The sequence below is a fragment of the Phaethon aethereus genome, assembly GCF_964289735.1.
Source record: "Phaethon aethereus genome assembly, chromosome: 8".
NCBI lineage: Eukaryota > Metazoa > Chordata > Aves > Phaethontiformes > Phaethontidae > Phaethon > Phaethon aethereus.
In genome coordinates, this window is record NC_138584.1 from 28,273,235 (window position 1) to 28,297,403 (window position 24,169).

The window sequence follows — 24,169 nt, forward strand, 5'->3', positions numbered from 1 at the left end:
GTAGCATTTGCTTAGAAGTTACATTGCAGTTACTGTCCAAGTTAAATACTTTATCAAGGCATTGGGAAGTACAAATAGAACAGACTGAACTTTTGAAACTTGGAAGTAAACAGATGCAATAAGGCTTGGATTTTCAACAAGTTCTTGGCTTACAAACTGAGCAACAGAGCCACCCTGCTTGTGCTGCTGCCTATGAGCTGAGTAGGATTCCCTTTGTTTCAGTACATGACATCTGGGCGTATTTCAGCAGTTCCGAGCAACTTCAGCTTCAGCGAAGGTCAGTGAAACTGCTAATGTTAGAGAATGGGCAAGTTTTGACTACTAAAATGTAAAATTAGGCTACAATATCATTAAAGACTCCCACAGAAATTCCATTCTTTTACTGGAAAAAAGACCCAACAACCCAGAACCCTCCTTGAAAGGATACCTATGGAGTCCCTTAGCTAACTCTGTGAAAATAAGAACATAATATAAGAATAGAGGTAGTGGCTCAGAACAAAGGTTCACATAGCCCAGCACTACCAACAGCTAATAGCTATGAAAAACAGTAGGAGCAGATAAGCACGTAGTGAGGCTGCCCTCAGTGTACTTCCCAAAGCTGCAATAATTTACAGCTCAGAAGTACCTGAGCGAGAATTGCTTAATTGGTGTGAGTGGTTGTTTTAGTCCAGACAGCTGATGAATGTGTCCTATAAAGTGTCCCAGGCTTTCGTCTTCATACTAAGGTTGGAAACCTAGCCAAGTGTAGGCTAGGTTTTTGCATTTTTGCTTCCATCAGAACAAGAAGGAAGCAAATCCTTTAAGTAGGCACCCAAAAGGATTATTTTAAATTCTCAGATAAGAAGAAGAAGACTTCTCCAATTTTTGGTAGAACAAACCTTGCTACCTTTATCTCCCATCCTTATCTCTCCATCCCATCTCCCTTACAAGAAACAGTAACCCTAAGGAAAGATCTTTTTGGCATCCCAAAATAAGAGTAGTATTAGATGAGGGATTATACTGTATATAGGGCTCCTCCTATGTACAAATCACTGGGAGTGATTCTAGATCTAAAGAAGAAAGATTTGGCCTTAAATCCCTAAATGAAATGCAGAAGGAGCTGGAAACTGATTCTAAATTGACACAACTGAAACTTCATTTCAACAGACACCCCTTTAATACTTTGAGCTATGGAAATAAAATGAGTAACAGAAGCACTCATGGAATAGTGCTCATTCTATATACTTGTATTTTATGACTGATTGCTCAGCTCTAGATCTCCATGACTTTACTTTTATCCTCCCTTTTGTCTCCTTAGATTTCCCACCTAATACCCTAAGAACAACCATAGTCAGATTTATGCTTAAGTCTAATATATTATTTCTGCTATTTACCTGTTTAAAAAAAAAAAAAAAAAGAAGAGAGAGAAGGAAAAATATATTTTTCCTCCAGATTTTAATAGGACTTTGTACCAGACAGCATGGATACTGTTCATAACAGCCTGATAATATGCATATATTTTGGAACCTACTTGTGTATGCATATAAAGCTAGCTTTAAATACTAGCTTTGATATATCTGTGTCTATTAATAACAAATAAATATAGTGTATAAAGAAAAAATAAACACTCCTTACTGAAAATAAACATAGCATATAATCCTTATGATTAGGGGGAGTACTCTTTAAAATATTAAATTGGTTCTTACCTTTTCCCTTGCTAAATTTGCTACACAGCAAACTCTACAGTAAATAGTCTAAATTTTCTGCAAAGACAATGTATCTATTGCATTCTTGCAAAACAAATGGACTACAATGAGCAAGTAACCTTATTCAAAACATATTAATAGGCCAAACACTATGAAAAGAGGTGATGGTGGGAAAGTTTTGGGAAAGGAGATTATGCTCATTTGCCTTTTCGTACCAGGACTGCAGTGAAGTAAACATTCCGGTTGAGCAGCATTCCTCTATATCTTTTCAAAGTCTCTGTGGAGACTAAAGTAGAAATTGCTTATTTGCGGTTGAGAAAATAGCATGGACTTCTGCATTAAATTTTAAATAAATTCTGCCCACAGGATGATAAGATGCTTAAAGCAAATAATGAGACATTACCCATCTAAACAATGCATCAGGAGTATAAATGTGATTCAGCATGCTGTGAACTCTAAACTCTTGTACTCAGCAACATCAGGCCTGTTGTCCTCAAGACTAAATTATGATTTGTTGTAAGTTGTATTATGAAATAATACTAAGATTACAGTGAATCATTCATCCTGCAAAATTAATTCCAGCACTTTTCTAGTTGCTAGATTGATTTCCAGATTACCAGTGCTCAGTCTATGTGTGGATGGAAAAAGGCTCATATAACTGTTTCTTCAGTATAAAGGCTAGGCAAATATTTTAATTCTTTTGGACTAATTTTACAGTATATATTTAAGTTAGAGCTTTTGTTAGAAGGTGCTTCCCCTATTAAATTTGTACTGCTGTTAATGCTTTCATCTCTGAACACTGAAAGATCTCAAGTATGACAGTGGCATGTGGGAGGAATTTTCTACCCTCCTCTGTAAAGGGATTAGAAAAGATGCCCATATTTCTAAATGGCAAAGCCCCTCAGCAAGTTCAGAACATACTTCTTGAAGAAATGTTGAGTCTTAAAATAGCAGTTTGCACCTCTTGCAACTCCCAGACAAGGCTGTTATGTCAAACTGTCCTGCAAAACTGTAACCTGAATATACTCTTTCATGAGACCATAACAGAATTTAAGCTATGTTATTGTTATAAAGCTACTCAAATTTATAATGTCCTTAAAGTGTGTCTCTCTATAGACCTTGTAACAGGATTTGGCCGGTAATGAGTCACTTGAATTGCTTAACTGAATACCATCACACCCTGTTTTTAACACATACTGCAACATCTGACAAACCTTTCCAAGTCCTGTGAAGTGTTGGTGTTAGTTAGGTGAGTCAGCTGCATCTTTGCTGCATCATCCTCCAGACATACAGAACTACTTGAGAAGATTAAATAGCTACAGATAAAATAAACCTTAGCTTCAGAATCATCTCTCTCTATTTTAAATGAAAGAGAGATTCTTCAGCCCCTTCTTAAATGGTACCACATTTTGGCTGAACATACTCCATGTGTTTTGGGGAAATGGCTTCAGTATCATAATACTCTCCAGTGCAGCCCTAAACAGGCCATGGAAGGATGAGAATCTGGACAATAAGGCAGATCTTTATAATGTTCAGAAGGAAAAGTCCCTTCTCTTTTGAAACCTAGTCTAAACACAGCCATAAGCTATAAGCAGAAACAGAACAAGGACTCTGAGGCCTGAGGGCTTTAATTCTGTACAACCTGTGGTAATTTGATTTCTTCTGGTGTATGCCAATATGGAGTCATTTATAAGACTCAGAAAGGTCTGCTTAGCCCTCAGCAAGGTTCCTCATCCCTGACCTACAGGAATTTATGACAATTCATTAAGATCAGAAAAAAATTAGATTAAAATTGACAGGATTGGGAAAATTTATTGCTAATGGCTTTTATTTACTGGGATCGCACAGGGATTGGCAAGAAAGGCTCAAGATAGAATTATTTGTTTGCCTCAGAACGACAGACAACTGTCTTTGTTCCACTGTAATGCTGATTTTCTTTTAATAAACATTTGTATTAAAAACAGTGACAGTATCATAAATCTATTCAGAAAATCTACTTACGATGGCATTTATTGGCATACTTGATTCTCTTTTAGGAATGACTGCTTGTAGGGTGAAGGTGATTCTCTCGCACCTACATTCCTCTCCATAACCCCCTAAACCAAACATAATTCTGAAGAAATAAAATAAAAAAATGTTTAGGCTCTGACATTGTTTCTAGTGTAGCCAGCATATGCATAGAGGGACTAGAAAATACCTTTAAAGGACAGTAGCAGGAGGCTGAAGATGACACAGAAGGCTTCATCTTCTACTTGATTGTAGTTTATTAGTGTATATGTTACCCACAAAAAAAATCAAAGGAGGAAATTTTTTCCTGAAGGTACAAATAAAAGACATTACTTGCTATCAACAAGCAGAAAAAGAATAAAGAATCATCCACCATCAGGCTAAAACATAATTTCTTAATTATCATGATTATGTTGCCAGTAGTTGACACTGACCTGATAGGATAAGAAATACAAAATGAAACTACCAGCCAATTCCCGAAGTGGGAAAAGAAAAGGAAACAAAATGTCATTTGTTCTCAAATGGCTTCCTTATGTTCTACAAAACCCCAAGCAATTGCAGCTGTTGGGAGAAGCTAAAGCTACTTTCACTGCTGCCAGTCACACTCCCAGACACCCTTAAGCAAACCCGCAAGCCACACAACTTCATCACTGGGGTTCTTCAAAGTTAGTTCAGCTAAAACATCAGGAAAATTTACAATAGAAAAAGCATTTTCCTCTTAAAGAATGAGATTTTCCATATACTCCTGCTTCTCATTCCCTCTACCTAGTCCCTCACTGGTATTTGCTCGAAATTGGCAGTACTTTCCTCTTTGCTATAAACCATACAGATTTAAATTGTAATGGCCAAAAAAACCCAGATGTAATTTATTGAACAGGCTTGGACAAAGGAAAAGAACATAGAAGAAGTTATATATAGGGTGCAAGCTGGGATGTCCTGGAAATCACAGCAAGGATTGGGCATACCTGAGGTTTCCCCCTACATTCCTGCTGGGACAGTCTGAGTACTCCAGAGGCCACTTTATGGGCTAAACATTGTGGTGGTCAGGAAATCTATGTGTGGCTGGGACACTACAGCAAGATAATGTAGTCGAGGCCTCTATGTGGCAAGAAAATGATGCTGGACAAGATTTTCAGCTGATGGAACAGCGTATAAAGCAAAGGCAGCACAAGGTAACAGCTGCTGCTTTCCACCCAGTTCTGTTGATCTCTGTAGTAAGTAGTTGTCTCAGATGACAGTAAGTACTCTACTTAATGTTAAAGAGGGTGACATACTAGTCTAATTTAAGTTTTGTAAAATATGGAGGCCATCACAATAAAACTGTTTATAATTACAGAAAATAATGGCTCTTTATAACCGTTCCAGATTGGATATAGACAGAACATGTTAAAGCAAACTAAATTCTTCTATTAAGGAAGCAACTTACTAACTTCTGTTTCAAGTAATTTTTAATTCAAAATCATTGATGCTGATGACATAACATACCAAGTATATAAAGGTAGATTATATCACAGTTGTGGCTGGTTTCAGTTTATTAACTACAATGTTTGCATTGATCTTTCAAAACAATTTGAATGGGCACCTAGAATCTTTATCAGAAGGATCTAGCTAATTAAGCCTGATCCCTTCAGCAATGCCCTCATGAACCACGTTCAATATATATTGGAGTAATCTGATACACACAGAATACACATCATCCTGGAATGTCAAGAAAGTAGATAAAACTATATGATATTGTAGCCTGAATGCTGATAACAGATTCTATATTCATATGCATTTATTTCAATTTGTGTGGGGTTTTTTTTTTTCTGAAACACAGTGATTCTCTGCAAATTACCTAAAGCGAATATCCACACTACATTTCTAAAAGAAACCTTGAGATGAATTCCCCTTTAACACCTGTTAACACAACTTTTCCATCTTACTCTAGGGCTTTTAAGGTCTAAAATACATGCTTTTCTAGTGGAGACAAGTCTTTGGCACATTTCAAAAAAAGTCGAAGAGAACAAAGAACTAGTAAGATATTCAGTGTATGCCTGAATATTCAGCCTCTGGCCAAACCAAACCAATTCTCTTCTGTCGAGAATTTCTCATAGAGAATGCTCTGAGTACAGACAGCCCTTTCACAGTTAAGCCAAGAGGTTTTTTGCACCAGCTCTGTGCATAGTTTCAACTCTTGTGGTATAATACAAAGTAGTGATCTGAGATAATAAAGCTCCAGTCCAACTACAGCTTTAAATGGTAGTACTAGTAATGTTCTGGCACCATCTGATGTTTTTTGTTTTGCTTGCCTGGGTATAATCTCTAGGCAGCCACACTTTGTTTAGTCAGTGAAACTAAAGAAGAAAACAGACTACTAAGGTCATATGCAGCTTGAAAAAAGAATGTTATCAAGCTGGGTTTTGAGACTGACTTTTGCATGAACTAGATTAAACTGGTAACACCATGCATAAACACACCTCCAGGTGACTCCAAGGGGTATTATAAAGTCAACGCTATAAATTCCACTTGGTAACAAACTAATAAGCAATGTGACATGAGAAATGGGAAGATTAATTAGAAAATATGGAAGTATTTCTTATTTTCTAAAATCAAACACAGAAGCTCTGCCTTTGATTATTTTTCACAAAAGGGGTAATGGGGTGATTTTTCCTATTACAATTAATTTAACTTAGTATAAAGTTACAGCATTGTAAGACACTAGACCTACTTCAACCCTACTATGAAGGTTTTTTAATATTAAAATCATGAAAAGGAAAAAAAAAAGGAAAAAAAGTTATTCAATGAATACTGTAAAGACTGCACGACAAACACAAACATCTTGCTAAAAGCACTATTTCTGCTGCTATACTGTTGATCCCTTGGAAGTAACTTGAGTATCTCTATAGGTCCTTTGATATTTTTATGTTAAAGTACAATTGAAGTTACGTGCTTATGTCAGAGAAGACCAGTGCCAAAGAACATGCCTTGCACTGAACAACAGATTTACAGCTCCTGGGGAATTCATTCCACATTCTTGGATCAGTCCACAGGAAAGCTGTGTCCCATTTAAAATAGGCCTTACCCTTAAAAGGTCACCTCAAGTCATGAACATTTTTTATACACCCTGGACCCTGGCCAACACAGCCCCTTCAGGAGAAGGCCCAGGCCCTCGGACTGGACTGGTGGGCCCAAGAGGCGCTTTGGGGAGAAGCACAACAGCGAGGGAAACGAAAAGCTGCCGCGGCGCCCAGTATTCCAGGGGACAGGATAACGCCCTCGCGCCCGCACACAACCGAAGCGCGAGGGAAGCCCCGAAACTTCAGTGACCAGATCCCTCAGGTAGCACCCACAACTCCAAGACCTCCGAACACCCAGGATCCTCCCACCCACCGCTCTCCTCACCACACTCTACCTCGCCCCCGCCCGCCTTTCCAACGCCTTTCCGTCGCCTCACCGCGCCCCGCCCCCTGCCCCGCCCCTCCCGCGACGCGCGTCCCCGCTGCGCGCGCAAACCACGCCCCTTCACTGCCCGCCTTCCCGGGAAGTGTGGCTTCTGGCCACGCCCCCTCGCTGCGTGCCCCGCCCCCTTCCCTCCTGGCGGCCGCTGTGTCTCTCCCCTGCTCCCCTCACCGAGCGGGCGGTGTGTGTAGTGGCGGTGCCGGTTCGGTGCCTAAGATGGCGTCTATCATGGAGGGCCCATTGAGCAAATGGACCAATGTCATGAAGGGCTGGCAGTACCGCTGGTTCGTGCTGGACTATAACGCCGGGCTCCTCTCCTACTACACGGTGAGGGGCAGCGGCGGGCCGGGCGGGTGAGGAGCCGGGAGACCGGTTGAGGCGCAGGGTGGGGGTGGGGGGGGGATCGGGGCGGTGTAAGTGCTCGGGTGGCCAATGGGGAAGGAGGAGGCGGCGGGAGCAGCCAATGGGGTGGCCCTGCGGGGAGATTGATCGGTGGGGGCGAGCGGCGTTGTTATTGTTGGCGGCCGGCGGGGGGGGGGGGGCGTCTCCGGGGCGGGGTCGCTGGGCGGGAGCGGCCGTTGCCGCCTCGCGGGGAGTTTCCCGGCGGCTCCGCAGCCGGCGTCCCCTGTGGGGTCTCGGAAGTCGAAGGTGGCTCCTGCCGCCCCCTGGGGCCTCACACCCACCCTCGGGCGGCGACGCCTCCGCTCCCAGGGGAGCGGGGCCGGCTCGCTCGCTCCGGGTGGTCCTTGTTTGGTGATGGCCTCGGGCTCCTGGGTCCCGCTGCCTCAGCGGCCCCCTCTCTGCACAGCAGGAGCTTGCTCTCGCCCTGATTTGGCCGCTCTGCCGGGGCGACGGGCCCATGTGGGTGTCGCCTTCCCGGGCGGCTCGCCTCAGGATCGTCTGCGCGGGGCAGCGATCGTTGGCACTTCTCAGCCGCGGGCCAGGGGCAGTGCCGGTGCCTCAGCGGCAGGTTGCTTTTCCCAGTTCGAGACTGACTTTCCTGCTTCCGTTGAAGACTTCCTACTTTCAAGCACCAAGTTTTAAAGTGCAGTGTATTAAGAAACGGTGATGTTGTTCTTGACTCTGTTTTTGCGTAACCACTGATGGATCATTACTTGCTAGCTTGTTCAGATTCTTATAGAAAAATGTGAATTGTTACAACTATTTCAGCAGTACAAATTAATTTTTTTCAAGGATCTGCCCTTAAATGAGGATGCTAACTGGCTGAACCACATGCACAGTTAAGTTTTCTTAGCATGGAGCAATTATTATTAGTGTGTCAGTCTGGATAAAACACAAATTTAACCTATAGTAAATTGTAATTGATTTACAGCAAATAAGTTGGAGTATCATGCTGTCTGTGGAGGCAGATGCATACCGAAGCATTGCATATAAACCTTTTTCCCCTAAATCTGGTTTTCCAGCCCTACGAGGAGAGAGCTTATCTCTCCAGACCTAGGGGTTCATAAGGCTGACAGTATTAAACAGTTATGGTCTGTCAAATAATTTTGGTTCATGTAGGTTCAAAATGCCTCACCTGGAATAGAGATGAAGAAATGAGAGTGCTTTTATAGTTGCTTTTTAATGGCTGTTCAAATGTCAGTCCATTGAGATGGATTGGGGAGTGTAGTCCGAGTAGAGGTCCAAGGTGCAAAGTCATTTAATGCTCAGCTACAGAAATAGCAACATTTGCCGATGACTAGTGCATATAATAATAATTCTGGTTACTACAGTGATTATTATTCTATGGCCTTCACCTGTTTAATAAAAATCAGTTCTTATAGTTCATTATTTCCTATAATTAGGTATCCTTACATATGCATTACACTTTTATTTTGTATAATTTATTATGTTCTCTGTTATTAGAGTGACTTTTAGTGCAGAAATTTAAAAATCCTTTAACTACCTGTCCCCAAAAATTCAAGTTGGGATCAAAAAAAATCAAATTGCGTTCTCTGCTTTGTGTGCCTTTACCACTAAGAAACTCCTGCAGTTAACATTTCTTTTATAATGCTTTCTTTATCCATGTACTATCTTTTCCACACATATGTCTGTGAAGCACGTGTTATGCCAATCTCTAGACATCTGAATTTATTCTTGTACCTAAGGATGTGTATCGTGTTGAACTTAAGTTCATGAAAGACTGGCTGCCAAAAGTGCTGGTCCTTCAGCACGCACGCTTCTTCCTGTGTGCTGGTGTGATTACTCATAGGGCTGTAGCGTCAGCTGGAGCATGGCTTTGAAAGATAATTCAGATCAAATCCCAGTTGACCACATGCCTCACAAATACTAATATTAGCATCGGGAAGGTGGTGGGATACTGTTTCTTTCAGCTCTACCTTTAGTTTTAGAGTAATAACTCCTGAATGGTAGTTTATAAGGCTGCGGTACATAAGCAACGTTCATTTGGAATGCTGGCGGGTTTGGGGGCTTTATTTATGTGGGGAAATAGCCTGTTGTGATTCTGTATATGCAAACTTGCATGTTGAATTATAGGCCCATCCATGTGATCAGGTGCGTATGGTCGCCTACTCCGTTCCCCCTGAGCCAGTTTCAGTCTGAAGCAATATAGTTGCCTTGCTCTGCTCGTGTAAGCCTAACTGAATGATCTTTGAGCCTGAAAGTGGCCCTTCCCTAGGTGTGGAATGCATGGGTTGGGTAGGCTGCGGTGTAGACATGCAATCTGGGAACAATTTTGCTGATAGGAGAGATTAGAGTTAACTACCTGCTCATCACCACTCGCAGACTCCTTAGCCCATTTCAATTCAGAAAGCTGCACATGCAGGACACACTTTTTCCAGTACATCCAATATCAAATTAACCTTCAGTAGAGGAGCTGTGGAATACTGCAGGGTATTAACTTCTGATGCAGCTTAACTTTCCATCAGACCTACATCCAAAAACATTTCTTTTCATAGGTGTGTCTTGCACTGTTGTATTTAGTCTTCTGTGGTAGTAACTTAAAACAGACTTTAGAAAAGTATCCCTAATGTAAAATAAACATTCGAACCGAGTTAGTGTGCGATAGTATTGCACTTGTGGGGAGAAAAAAAAAAAGAAAGCACCTAAATTAGTATGCTTTGTCTTTTGGTAACATGAGTATACCTTAAACTAAATAAGTTTTGGATACATACATCAGAAGCAAATGAATTCAATTAAATTTACATTTCTGACATGATTAGAACTTTTAAGAAGCAAGGCAAAAGATTTTACAAGTCTGGGTCAGATTAAAAATGAGAACTTAATGTTCATGCTTATTTCTGTTTTAAACTGTGTATTCATTCCTCACTACTTAGTTGTATTGCGGTGAATACTAGTAGTACTACTTGAAAGTGTGAATGCAAATGTTACTCACACACATTTCCAAATTGATTTACAAAAAATTTTTTTACAATGCCAAACTCTTTGCTTTTTTCCTTTTTCCATTTTCTTCTTCTGTAGTTTGTGTCTGTATGTTTCTACTCTGAAGGAGAAAAAAATCCTCAAATTTGCTTTTAATTACATTTGTTTAAGTGGATTTATGAATTATATATTTCAGAGAGTATGATCTGGACTTGTCATCCAAATATTGTCTTTACATGGTTTCGCTCAAATAAATGATTGTCTAGTAGCAGTAAATGGTTACTTTTTTCTTTTTTTTTTTTTTAGAAGACCAAAATAGGAAATAAACCACTGTGTGCCATTTTGGATCAGTTTGACCAATGGTTTAACAAATTACTACTTTTTTTTTTTCCCCCCTCAGTATTCTCTGCTTTGTGAATTCACCAATGTTTTATCTTGGAGATGTAGCAAATGTAAGTTGACTGAAGCATTGTGGTTTTTATGGTGGGTAGCTGGCTGCACTGACAATATTTAACAGAAAAGTTGCAAAGTGGCTCATTTCTGCCTTCTGCTGGCACAGGAACTGTAAAGTTGTTCTCTGAGCTGGATTCCAGTGGAAAAATAACTTTCTGCTGATTTATTTTTTCAGCTGAATTTGTTCTGTAGTTTGTTCTCTGCATGTCAGTATAAAAATGTGTGTTGGCATTATACTGGAAGATAGTGTGGAGACAAAGAAATGACTAGGGAGGAAGAAGGAGTTGAACGCGATTTGCTTTTTGTTTGTGTTTTCTGGCAGAAGTGCTGTCTTAAATACATAGCAGCTATAGCCTTGATTACCCTTGGGAATCCTGTAGAAATAATCTAGAGAACCCCTAAAGGTTGAAAATCTGATTTAAATTTTTGGTTTAAGTGTACTCTTTAAATAAATATTTTAATTGTATCATAAATTGAAAGCAGAACTGGCATAGCTGTGCAAACAATGCTAAAACCAGGGCCAGTACATAGGGACGTCAGTTCCTTAAACGTTTTAAAACTTTGTGGATATTTGACGATTCTGGTATTGAAAGGAGAACTGTTCAAACTGTTAGACTTAAACAGCTGCCTTGTATGGAGAATGACAGTTGCAAGAAAAAATTGTTGTGTATGACAACTCCATAGTGTGTATTCTTGAAAGAAAACTGGGTAGCCTCTCATCATCTTAATGGTTCTTGCACCAATAAATGCTTAAAGAATAGACTTAAATGCTTAGATATACTGTTGTTGTTTAATTAATCATTCCATCACACTACTTTTAAAAACATATGCTGGTTGAATGCTTTCAGAAGCAAAATCTGTGTGAAAACAGTTGTTAGGAAGAAGTCATTGTGGTAGTGTAAAAATATTTTTCTCCTCTTGCTTTTTAAAGATTGCTGCTAGTTGGCAATTTTAACACTGGTTGTACCATATTGAAGAACTGCTTGTGGATTGTACATTCCAGATATTGAGGAGAGGGACTCAGATTTTGCAGCAGTTTCATGAACGTTTGGTGGTGAAGTGAAAACAAATCTTGTTAACTTGATTTCAAATTATGCCTCTGAAGCTGGAGTCAATAGCTCAGTGCCCCTATGGTAGAGAATACATTTTCCTGCTTTTTCCAAATACAGATTCTCAATCAACAGCTCTGTGCAACAATACCAAGGAAACAGGAAAAAAAACATCTGCTTTTGCACAAACATTCCCCTCGAGGTCTCTGCTTTCCATTCTCAGCTGAGGTGACACTTTTTCCTGTAATAACTTGATCTGTCACATGCACTACAAACAGCTCAGTGAGTCTAACAAAATCAGACAAAACTATAAACAAACTAGGTATAATAAGAAAAAGCATTCTGATTTGCGGACACAGGATAAAAAAATACTGTTGACTGTTATGTAACACTAAATTGAATTTTTTACATAGTTTTGACTTTGTGCCACAGGTTTTGATGCACTGAATAAATTGATATAGGATTATAATTTAAGAAGTTGACTCCACTTTAGTAGTTAGGCCATGGGTATGGTTTTAGGTTGCCCAGTACTTGATCATCACTTTGCAGTGCATTTCTGTGGCATTTCTGATCCAATATAAACATTTTGTGCCTGTTCAGATTTGTTCAAAAATATTTGAGGGGTTAATTTTGTACTGGCACTCTGAACTGCATTTCATCTGTGCTCTCAAAGTCAGCCATGTTGTCTGCTCCACTAATTTGATGAAGTGTAGTTGGGTGCTCATGTAGCATCTTTTTCAAGATCAGTTTGGTCAGTAGAGTACAGATCATGTGCTAACTGTGGATCCAAAGAAAAACACTTCAGTACTAAATGTGTTCACTTACCTGCAAAATCTCATCTGTTGCATGTTTTTTATATTTTCTTTATTAGTACAGCGTGCAAAATAAAACCAGTAGCAATCTAGAGGATCAAATTTTTTTTTTTTTGTGTTAGGTTAAGGCTTCTAGCGATTTAAAAGTCTTTCCTTACTGCAGGTTGGGAATGGAGCAGTTAAGCTGAGTCTAATGAGCTAATGAATTGTCAGGAGGAGAGAGATAATTTAATGAATAAGGTTTATTTAAAGTAACTTAGAATTTTACAGTGTGAACTTTTAATAGCAATTCCAGTATTTAGAAATTTGAAAAGATCAACGTAGTGATCAGATACTCAGTCCCGTTGCGGATATCGGCTGTTTAGTCTGTAGCTGTGCTTCTTGGGGAATAGGCTGAAGGGAGGGTCCTACAATTGTGCTGTATCTTTTACAACTTGATCCAGTTAAGGCCTCTCGTGTTAATTTCTTGTAAGATTCTATAAGCAGTGTAATGCTTTTCCATGTCAGGAACCATAAATTGCCTTACTTTTTTCAGATGTACATGGCATCTATTTGAGTTAAATAGGCCCCATAAAGAGCAGCTGCTCCCTGGTATGTGGGTAAAGCTTTGCTACAGTTTTTGCTCATAACATTTAAACTAAAGCGGAACCTTTCTCAGATTTGCATAACTACTCTTTCAAGACATCTGTAAAGCACCGACATATAGTTGCTTTCTTGCTATAAAGGAGTAATTAGGAATCAATCAACATAATGCAGTATACCTGAGTCTTCTTGTTTGTTTTGTTTCTTGAAAAACAGTTGAATAGTAAGTGCTCTTTACACACATTGCATCTCCAGAAATACAAGCTTGGTCTCCTACCATTGATATGTAGACTGAACAGTAATGTGTGTCATGTATCATTTGGGAACAGATGCATAATCTAAACATTAGAAATTTGAATTTTGGGAAGACAAAGTTTAGAGAGTGTTTTTGTTCTGGGAGGAGAGTTTTACAGCCTACATGAGGCAAGGTTTCCTCTACTGTTGCTGTTAACTTTAGCTGCATACACTTTCATTTCAAAAAGAAAATCGAGTTTTCTAAGAACTGTCTGAAAACAGTTTCTAGGAAGCCAGTTGTTGCAGCCTTTATTTCAGTGCAAATTTTTATATATGCACTATCAGATAAGAAATGTATTGATTTGATGTAACTGAGTCTCTAAACACTTAAGAAATGGAATGATTTTTAAAATATTTTGTTTCTACTTTCTTTTTAATGGTGGCTTGCGCTTATACTGTGTACTTTTACTGAACATGAGTTTCTTCCATCTCTTATGCTCTCAAAATACGAAAGAAAAAATTTCCATTTTTCTTACAATCCTGGATCATGCTTGAGGAATTACTGGTGCCCCTGTAGCATCCTGAGTTAGTGCTGCAGTGTTTTCGTTCCTGCTTTATCACTGCATCCACAAACGTCAAAGCTTTAGCTGCAGCGATAACATGGCTGTTAGATGGCGTCCCCGTGCTCAAGGAGGCCCTCTGAGAGTGGGGTGTGCCTTGCAAGGGAACTGGAGGAATGGTGAGCTGGGAACACCATATTAAGTTTTTAAATTGTTGGGTTGTATTTCTGCTTGAAAACTGAGGGTTGCCTTAGCATTTGATGAGAACAATACTGTTATGGAAAGCGATGTAAGCCTCTCCTGTAGATGGAGTTAAACTGCAAAAATCACTGTTTATTTATAAAGCTTGCTCCAGGTTCTTCATCCCTGATGGGAAATAAATGTCATAAGTGATTTTGCTCATCTGTGTACTTCTGTTAGAGATTTCCTTGACAGCACTGTGTGAGTCAAGAAGGTACCTTTTCAAGTTCTGTGCACTTCTGCAGAAGCAGAACTTGTGCCTGAGAAGCTTTGGACGCAGGCAGCAGCTGGGTTTTATATTGAAATCTTAAACTTTCTGTTCAACAGCTAACACTCAAATGAAATAGTAGTAGTTCTAAAGATGGAGGAGGGCTGTGGGCCTTTGAGGGATTAGGATTTTAATTTTGTTGGGTTTTTTTTTAAATACACCCAGGCATTATTTTCATTTCTCTAAGAAGTTGTAGGTTACCTGAAATGCCTTATGTTAAATCAGTTCTGTATTTGATCAACTTTACAGTCTGGATGTAAAAAAAGAAACCAATAAAGGCCATATTTTTTTGTGAGATACCTACATTCCCCCTGCAGTAATACTGTAGCTTTAATTTCTACAAATTTTTTTATCCAAGTTTCATAAGAAATTTATCTTATGTTGCTGTCTGCCTGTAACCTATTCAAGTCCGTTATCATCAAAATTAGTACACTGTGTATTGAAAGTTTACTGAAAATGTCATTTTGTCTGGTTATAAAACTGATCACTGAAAAGATAGCTGCATATTAAATATTTAAATATAAAAAGAAAGCAAGATGTGACTTCTTTATTAGCCAAAGATATCTTTCTGCTGTATGAGATTTTGTTCATGAACCATTCCTCAAAACAGTTATGGGATGGCTTTATTTATCCAAGAATACTTAACCAAGTATAGGACATACTGGATACCCATGCCTATTTTGTTTTCCCTTTAACCAAAGGGCAAACGTAATGCCCTAAGGGGAAGCTGAAGCTGTCTGAATTGTATTTTTTGTAAAATCTTGTCGGGGGCGGGGCAAATCTAAAATGTCAGCTGAGTTATGTTGTAAAGTACTCTTCTGCAGCAATCAGTAAAAGATTTGCTGTATTCCAATGAGAGAATACAGCGCTATGTGCGATGATAGCTGCATGCTTTAGTGCACAGGGAGTTCAGATACTGGAACAATAACTGCTTTATTCCACTTAGGTAGAATGAATTAGATTTACGGCTTCATTATAATTGGTATTAACCAATTAAAGCTCTGTCTGAAGATGAGGAAATTGTAAGTATATAGGACCACACTCTAAACCTGTGATTCATGTTGTGAATCTTTTTGCAAACCAAGAACATTATAATGTTTAAACTTAATTTCCATTCCATTAAAATGTGGTGGACAAGAAAAAGGAAGGCTTTTACCCTGTCTTTTCAGTTGAGTTGATAGTCAACCTGCACAGTGGAAGTCAGGGTTGTTGGAATTCTGCCCTGCCTTGTGCTGGGACTAGCTGTCATCTTCCCTGCACTTAGCTGGTTGAGGGGTCTAAACCAAGCCAAACCAAATGTCTCTTTTGCTACCTTTGCTTTTTGTCTGATTTGGTTGCCTGCCTGTGCGCAGTACGGCGAGCTGGGAGTGCTTTGCCTGGCACGCCAGGGCGCCTGGAGTGTGTGATCCAGGCAGTCAGACCCCATAGGTTTCTTTCAGCTGCTGCAGAGTTGCATCCTCAGCCCAGATATTTTCTTCCCTGCTCAGATGATGCCAATATTTCTTCTGCAAACCACCAGAGGGAGTAATTAGCGCTCAGTAGTGTCCTCCCATTTTAGGAGAACTCTCAAGGCAGTGAACATAAAAAAATAAAAGCGTACTCTAGTGAGGTGTGCCCCAAGAATATACAATTTCTGATAGGCAGTTATTGGAGTAACTTTGTTTCTAGAGCCTTTCTTGATTTTGAGCTTTTTTAAAAAAAAACCGAAACAAACACTTTAAAAAAATCTTCCCTAGGTAGAAGTTTTCATTCAAGAAATCTACAAGGAAATTAGATATCTGTAGAATACATTATGGATGCACTGCTGGTCTTCCATTTCCTTTTGACCAGCTAACCTGTATTCATGTGAAAACAAGTGGATTACTACTGATGGTTTCTAACATCATAAGACAAGTCTGACAAACTAGAGACTGAATTGGATGAGAGATCAGCAAAAACATTATTTGAAGCTCTGACTGCTATATTTTAAAATTATCTTTAGTGAATAGGACTTGCTATGATGCTTCATGCTTTCCTTGTAGCTATATCTCAAATATGTAGCAGATGAAGAATAATTTGTTGTGTTAAGACTGATACTTCTCATTCCTGTCTTTTTTCCCCACTGATATCAATAAGATTTCATTGACTAATGGCTTTGGTGAAAATAGGGCTGGTCATAATCACGTCAATATATTGTCTAGATGGAATTATCAAGATACTGTTGTAAAGAAGTGGATATTTCAGAAGATGACAGCAAGAGAATCTGTTCTTGAGACACCAGTGATAGCTGTGTTTTTGTGACCTGAAAGAATGTAGTTTGAATATTTGGATGGTAAGAGAAAAAGGATTGTATTAGACAAGACTACCTTTGCAGATAAGGCTGCAATGGCATGTCATTTATCATTTAAAAAACAGAAAGTGTGTGTGTAGTGTTAAAAACCATAAGATGTTTTGCATCTGTCAGAAAACTGAGTATTTAGGATGATCAAAATGTCTTCTTTTTTTCTTTATCTTAAAGGGTTTGTGTGTGTGCTACTTGGGCTGGTCACTATTGCCGAATAACACTTACAGCATTGGCAGAAAGTTCCTGACAAATCTACCTGAGTCAGTGCTGGGAATAGCTGAAAGTTCAGGGTATCACAATTTCAAGCTTGAAGTGAGTTGGCTGTTTAGAATTGCCTATTTGGGGAAGTCAAGGTTTTTTTCCCCTGGAATTCCCTTGTCACTGCTTCAAACAGATACTAAAGAAGAGATTCAGTATTTTAGCTGCAAGATAGGCTAGTCTACAGGTTTGAGCACTGGTTATGGACATAGGTATCCTGTTTTCTGGTCTGGGGTCTTACAGCTTAAATGGCTATTAACATAACTGTTGTAATGAAAGCAGGCTGTATTATCTAGGAAGTAAACATAGAAACCTGTCTAAAGATAAAATTTGTATCTGTGTGAAAAGGGGTATGGATCTGGGAAACTTTCTGACAGAGAAACAATTTCATTTGTACAATTCTGCTTTTACAGCTGGATTTTGTGATATGGACACTTTTCTGAGAGTAAGAGAGAAGAGAGGAAGGTATAAATCAGTGTACTGCCAATTTTTAATATTTCCTAATTCCTTTCTTCACTTCTTTTTACTTTCTGTAAAGGTGTGGACTGCATCTTGTAAGTATTTCTTCAAGTTATCTGCAAAACTTCTTGAAGTGGGATATTCTATCTTATTTTTTGAAGGATTACTTTTTTATACCATGGTGATGTACTTTCTTTTGTGTGAGAACTAGCCTATTTTGTAACAGAAGTGCATCTCATTTAATCAGTCAATAAAACTTTATACAAAAATGCTTTATTCTTTTCTCAGTTGCTTTGAATAACTTTCTCTTTGTGGTTCTAACTATATTTGTTAATCCAGTGATCTGTTTTTTTCTGTTTCAGTCAAAAGACAAAATGATGAGAGGATCACGCCGGGGGTGTGTTAGACTCAGGGTAAGTGTACTTAATGACTTACTGTGTATAATATGGCCTAATGGAGAGAACTGCAAGGAGACTTTTGAGGTTTGGGCTCTATTCCTGACTCAGCTAAATACTGAAATAGTGAAAGTATTTGAAGAAAGAAAACATTAGAGGTCGAGTGACATGCTGGGCTAATTACATTCTATAATTTTATATATTGTATAAAAACATTATATATTTTATGCATTGTATAAAAAGCATGATATGACAGAGTAAGATGGGTTAGTAGTAGCACATTATGAAAAAGTTGCTGTTTGCAGTTTAATTTCTTTGTGTGCATATATATATATATATGTTCTGTACCTACAGAACTCACTGCAAAACTGTTTCCTTCTCGCCTTCTGATCTGCTTTTATTCTCTTACTGTGCCCTCCATTCTGCCAGTTTGGACACTCTTTAGGCGTGCTACTTGACTATGCTTGAGCTAAGTAAAACAAAGGTCTGGAAAGGGAAGGAAGAACATAGCAGGGAAAGTTTTTGAAATATCAGCTGGGGCGTGATACAAATTGGGGAAACAGAAGTAAGAAGATGCAGAGTGGGAAAGCTGAGTGTCACCTGTTTGAGGCAGTCCAGCTTGGGACACTTAACCTTGAATGCTGCTGTTGTAGCTTGAAGAGACAGCACTGAAGTGAGCTGGGAATGCTATGATGTCTTTGCATATGCCCAGTTTCTACTCTGTGGTCGTGCACTTACCAAAAATATTTCTTGCACAAGTCCTTTTTCTATATATTTTCCCGTTCCTCACAGAAGCTCTGGTTCCAGTATGCAGCAGTTTTATGAAGAGCTGATGTAAATAGAGGGAAGGAGTCAGGAGGGTGATGGGTATGCATGGGAGCTTTTTGAGTCTTGAAGTAAGAGAAGTATAGGGAAGGTGATCTGTGGTCTGATACACAATGTTATGAGTGTTGCAGGAGAACTCTGCTTTGTCCAGTTATTCCTTCCTTCTCTTGTTACTTTTTTCTAGTCTTTCTGTGGGCCTGAAAAAGGGGTACCAATAACCTTTTGAGATTCATACAGAGAATCTCCATTCATCTGGATTCCAAATGCCTATTTTGCACTTTCCCCTATTTAATGTATCGGTATCTTAATTTACAATTTCTTTAAGGGTAATGTAAACTCAAACTACTGTCTAGAATTACATTCCCAAAGATTCATGAGGATGTTTTTTGCATTGTGTAGAAAAATTTAGTATGAAAAAACATGCCTGCTTTAATAGTGTTGTGAGTCTGTTAATGTGGAGGTTGGTCTCAGCCTGTCAGTTTAGGAAATACTAAAAGTGAACAATCTGTTCAATATTGCATGATCCATTTTTACATGTATTGAACATAAAACAATCCCTTTCTCTTCCCCCATCTGCAACTTTCCCACCCCAAATTACTGTTTGGAGTTTTCTGAAGATTTGCTGACTCCTCCATCCTTTCTCTGAATGTGTGTTGGGGATTTTTTTTGTGAGGGAGGAAGGAATCTTTCTTTTTTCTGCTTTTGTGAAGCAGCTCTTCTGGCAGATGACAGTGATACTGAACAGATGGGCTTCTGCAGTCTGAAACTCTATCAGAGAGGTTTTCTGCTTAGAGTGATTGTTGATTTGTAACTGTAGGTGTGAACATAAACAAACACATAATTTAAGCAATTTGGCTAAAATACTTCCTTTTTCTGGAATGGATTTTTAAAATCTTGTTCCTCACCTTTTTGCTCTTGATACATGTTTCATAGGCCTAAAGTTTCATCTTCAGGGTTTTTTTTGTTGACTGTCATCATGTATTTAGGAAGGTGTGTTCATAGAGGAGTCTATATCACCCATAATATGCCTAGGTCCTGCTTAAGTTTTCTGGAATATACACTTCATCTCTCACACTTCAGTTTTTCTTTTACTTGTCCATATGTATTATCTACATGACAACAGCAGCATCTTCTATGCTTACACTCAGACCTTTTGCCCCAGCGTTGCAATTAGGGCATGTGCACTTTACGCAGCTTTGTGCTGAGTTCACAGATGGTGGTGTCTGCTCTTCCTGCTCCTCAGTTTCCTCCCACCACTTAGGATGGAGGCAGGACTTCGCTGTCCTATTCTGACCCTTTTAGCCTTACATTAGTTTTACCTATATTCTCTGGGGAGAATATCTTGGTCATGTTCTTGGTGTCTGACTTACAGATTTTTGATATAGCTGGTGAGAATGATATTGCACAACTTGCAGTGATCTTCTGATATATTGCTTAGCAAAACATGTACTTAAATTGTCTGACATTTTTTAATCTGTTGGTACATTTAAAAAAAAAAAAATCATTCTGGCAAAATGAATCTGCTCATCGTGTCATGTTACTGGCACACTGCATGATTACCAGATAGTCTCCGAATGTAATGGCTAATCATCTAGTTGTTATGTACTGGCACTAAAAGTATTCAGAATTATAGTGGCTTGGGTATGCTTTTTAGGTGACTTTTATCATGATCACAGAGCTGTCCTTGAAAAGCCTGTATGGAAGATAGTCTTTTGGAGAAGTGGTACATTTTTGGCAGTGGAGGGAAGAAAAATAGTCTGGAGCTATCCTTTCCTGCTATATAGCCTTGAATTACATATGGTTGGTGCTATTCTTAAATAGGACCTGTTCCTTCTACTCTGTTTTGTGGTGCCTGTGATAGTCCTAGCCATACGTAAGCTGCTACCATTGGCCAGAAACCTCATATAAGGGTGTTACAAGAAGAATGTGTGTGAATACAATTGATTCAGATGTCTCTGTACCAAAACAATTCTTATGTTTTGGCCAGCCTGATACATACCTGACCCCCTACTCTGCAGTTGCTGTATGATACTTGGTTGAATGAAATGAAGCACGTGCTAGAGTTGACTCGCAGGGGCTCGTACTACTGTTACTTGCTGTTTGCTCTGACAGGAAGGGCAGAATTTACCCTTTAAATATGTGCATCTTCCAGGAATGTCTGTCTGTATTGTGGGAGGGGGAAGGATAAAACAGATCCTGATGGTGTGTCTCCTGGAGAAGGAGAAGAGAAACTGAGAAAATCCACTGGTGATTTTTGAACTCACTGTTACAATTTGTTGGGGTTGGCAGAGGTCTGGAATGGTTCATTTTTCAGTGTCATCTTCTCCTGGGTGAAAGTGTTATTTATTAAGTGTTTGGGGGGCAGGAATGAAGACGTGGATAGATTTGTAAATAGTTAAGCATAGATGGCCTTTAACTCATCTAATTTATTTACTTTTCCTTCTAATAATTCGTGAGAAATTAGAAGACAAAGCTAACTGCTTTTGATATGTCCCGATGACTTACTGTTAATGTTTACTTAGGGACTGAAAATTAGATCATGCCATGTACCAGTGACATGACATGATGGGCCAAATTCATTCTGCTAGGATGAATTATTTTTTTTATAGACTGGTAGATAAAATCAGGTCAAGAGCTTTTTTTTATAGAGTACCTATGAATTAGTATTTTTATACATGGAAAGTACTTACAAAATATTGCTCCCCACTCTTTAAAATACAAGTTGGAATGTAGTAGAAAACTGTTTACTACAATGATGCTGTAGCATAAAGCCACCTCCATTACAAAAATAAAAGATTCATATCATTGTCCAGAAAATAACAGTTTTATAAACAATTACTGTTTTTTTCTGCAACTAAAAATTTATTATTTCAAAGAACTGACTTGCATCTGATGACTAAACAGAGAACCTGTCTGCTCTTTGCTGTATTCGGTTTGCTTTAATTTGTCAATGCTTTTAAATTCCAGTGGTGTAGTGATAGAGTGTATGCTGCTGATGTCACTGCTTGCCTTATCAGGATTTTGTTCTTTGTTTCACAGGGAGCTGTGATTGGTATAGACGATGAGGACGACAGCACCTTCACTATAACTGTTGATCAGAAAACCTTCCATTTTCAGGGTGAGCTGAAAGAAGAGATTGTTTTTTTCTTATAATAGATTCCACTTGTATTTGATGGATGATTTTAAATGTTTGGCAACAGAACAGCATGAATGAGCACACTGAGAACATTCTGGATCCAGGGGTGCTGCAGGTTAGGCAGGGATTTACATCTGCAGTGGATACATATGTGCTAGTAAGAGACTGTAGCTCTGGCAGGATTTGGAGATAAAAATGTAAAGAATAAATCACTCAAGGGGAGAAAGTAATGGGCTTTTGATTATGGGTTTCGCTTACAAAATGTTTCTGATCTTCGTTATCAAGATACAATTGTGCATTTCTGTATGAAGAGAATCAAGACTGGTCTGAAGGTTGCAATTTGTATCCAAATAGAACTTAATGCTCAATTATGAGGAGACTAGAGGCAACATTTGGCTTAAAGGTGGAGCTTTGCTTCAAGATTTACCAGCTTGCATTCATTTCATCTACATTTCTGTGTTTTGTCTGCCAGTCACCAATTCTCTGCTATAATCCTTTTATTCACATTTACTAACACCAATGCCATCTGCCACTGCTATGTTTCGTCATTGCATGCTATGGTTCACCGGTAGAAAGGGTAAGGTACTATATAATTGTTATGTACTCCTTAAATTATTTTATTTGCAACAGTAGGACAAAATACTGTGATAATATTGACTAGAGAACTTATCTTTTCAGAATGTTAAAATCCTAGGGAAGTGTGATGAAAATATTTTTCAACTACCATTTGTTAGTCCTTTTGCTTTTTCTCTAAAATGTCATGACTAAATCATTTAATTGCTTTGCATAGAGCTGGAAACTGTAAACATCCAAGAGGCACATTTGCATTTCAGCAGTCACATTAATTTATATAAACTGGAATAATTCTATAACCTATATGTACTATGTATATTTTTAAATCAGTGATTTTGAAATGGGAGTTATCATTAATACTGCTGTGTTTGTGAGAATATTTCTAATGATAAATATTAATTGTACACCATATTGTCACTGGCGTCTATATTCCTTGTGCTACTGTTCTTCCTAAATGCTGCTGCTGTACTCTGGCTTTTCACTGCATTAAGCCTCATAAACATATCTTCATAATGCTGAGCTCACAGTAATACTTAAATCTACTGTTCCCAAGGATGACTGATAAAATGCAATCTAATTGCTAATGCAGAAATGGAATGCCGTACTACGGCAGTCTGTCAGTACTATGAAGCTAAATACTGCTGAATATTTGAGAACTTGATACAGGTAAATCTAGAAATCTCTCATCTTTCGTTACTAAGATATACCTTTTTTATACGTTTATTTGCAGTGATTTCTTACATGCTATATTGCCTTTTGGGTAGTCACTTGTGTTAAAAGACTGATAGTATTTGGTACAAGTAATGTTCTGCTCTAAGTAATATTGAGAATTTTTGAACACCAGTTTTGTCACATAACATCTCATGCTTTGTAATCTCAATTTGTGGGCATTTCATATCAGGTCAGCATTTGTGTGTGCTCCTTTAGTGTAGAACTAAGATCTTGTACACTATTTTCTGTATTATACTTCTTCTATTAGCATATTTTGAAGAGAACATCCCTGATAACCAGAAAATTGTAATGATACAAGCACAGTATTAATAGACGTGGCTCTAATGTGAAAATGTAAAAAGACAGGTAGAGATATTAGTGCTGGGATATTACAGTATAAAACAGCTCTGTGAAACTATATCTGTAGTTCTTACAGACACTGTAAATGTATTCTCACCTCATGCAACCCTTATGTCATATATGTATAAAATGTTCATTATATTAAATTAATTCAGTATTACACAGGCTTTAATTTACGTGGAATATAGGTCACTATCATCGTGAATGGGTAATAATGTAAATACTATAAACTATATTCAGAGACTACGTAGGATATGTAGAACAGGTTCTGGGAATAATCCAAGAAAACATACAGTATTCCTAACAATTTATTTCTAAGATTTTTTTATACATGATCCAAATAGAGCTTTTGTTCTGTGAGATAGTCATAGCTATAAATACATTCTGTCTTTTTAAAAGAAGTCTTGTACAAGAGAAGACTGCTGCAGAAATGGCAACTTTTTAAAAGATACAATC

The 24,169-nt window shown here is 38.5% G+C and overlaps 1 protein-coding gene across 3 annotated transcripts in view; it reads left to right on the forward strand.

Annotated features, from left to right (window-relative positions):
* Positions 1-7,349: 7,349 nt before the first annotated feature.
* The window catches only part of OSBPL9 (oxysterol binding protein like 9), a gene marked incomplete at both ends in the record, with an annotated part of 64,682 nt that continues 47,862 nt past the window's right edge, over positions 7,350-24,169 (forward strand). For 2 of the 3 annotated variants that reach the window (XM_082003032.1, XM_082003033.1), the window contains 3 exons: positions 7,350-7,460; positions 18,076-18,126; positions 21,973-22,051. In XM_082003032.1, the coding sequence (XP_081859158.1) occupies positions 7,350-7,460; positions 18,076-18,126; positions 21,973-22,051 (241 nt within the window). The remainder of the gene's footprint in view (positions 7,461-18,075; positions 18,127-21,972; positions 22,052-24,169) is intronic. The other variant, XM_082003034.1, reaches the window with a different exon arrangement.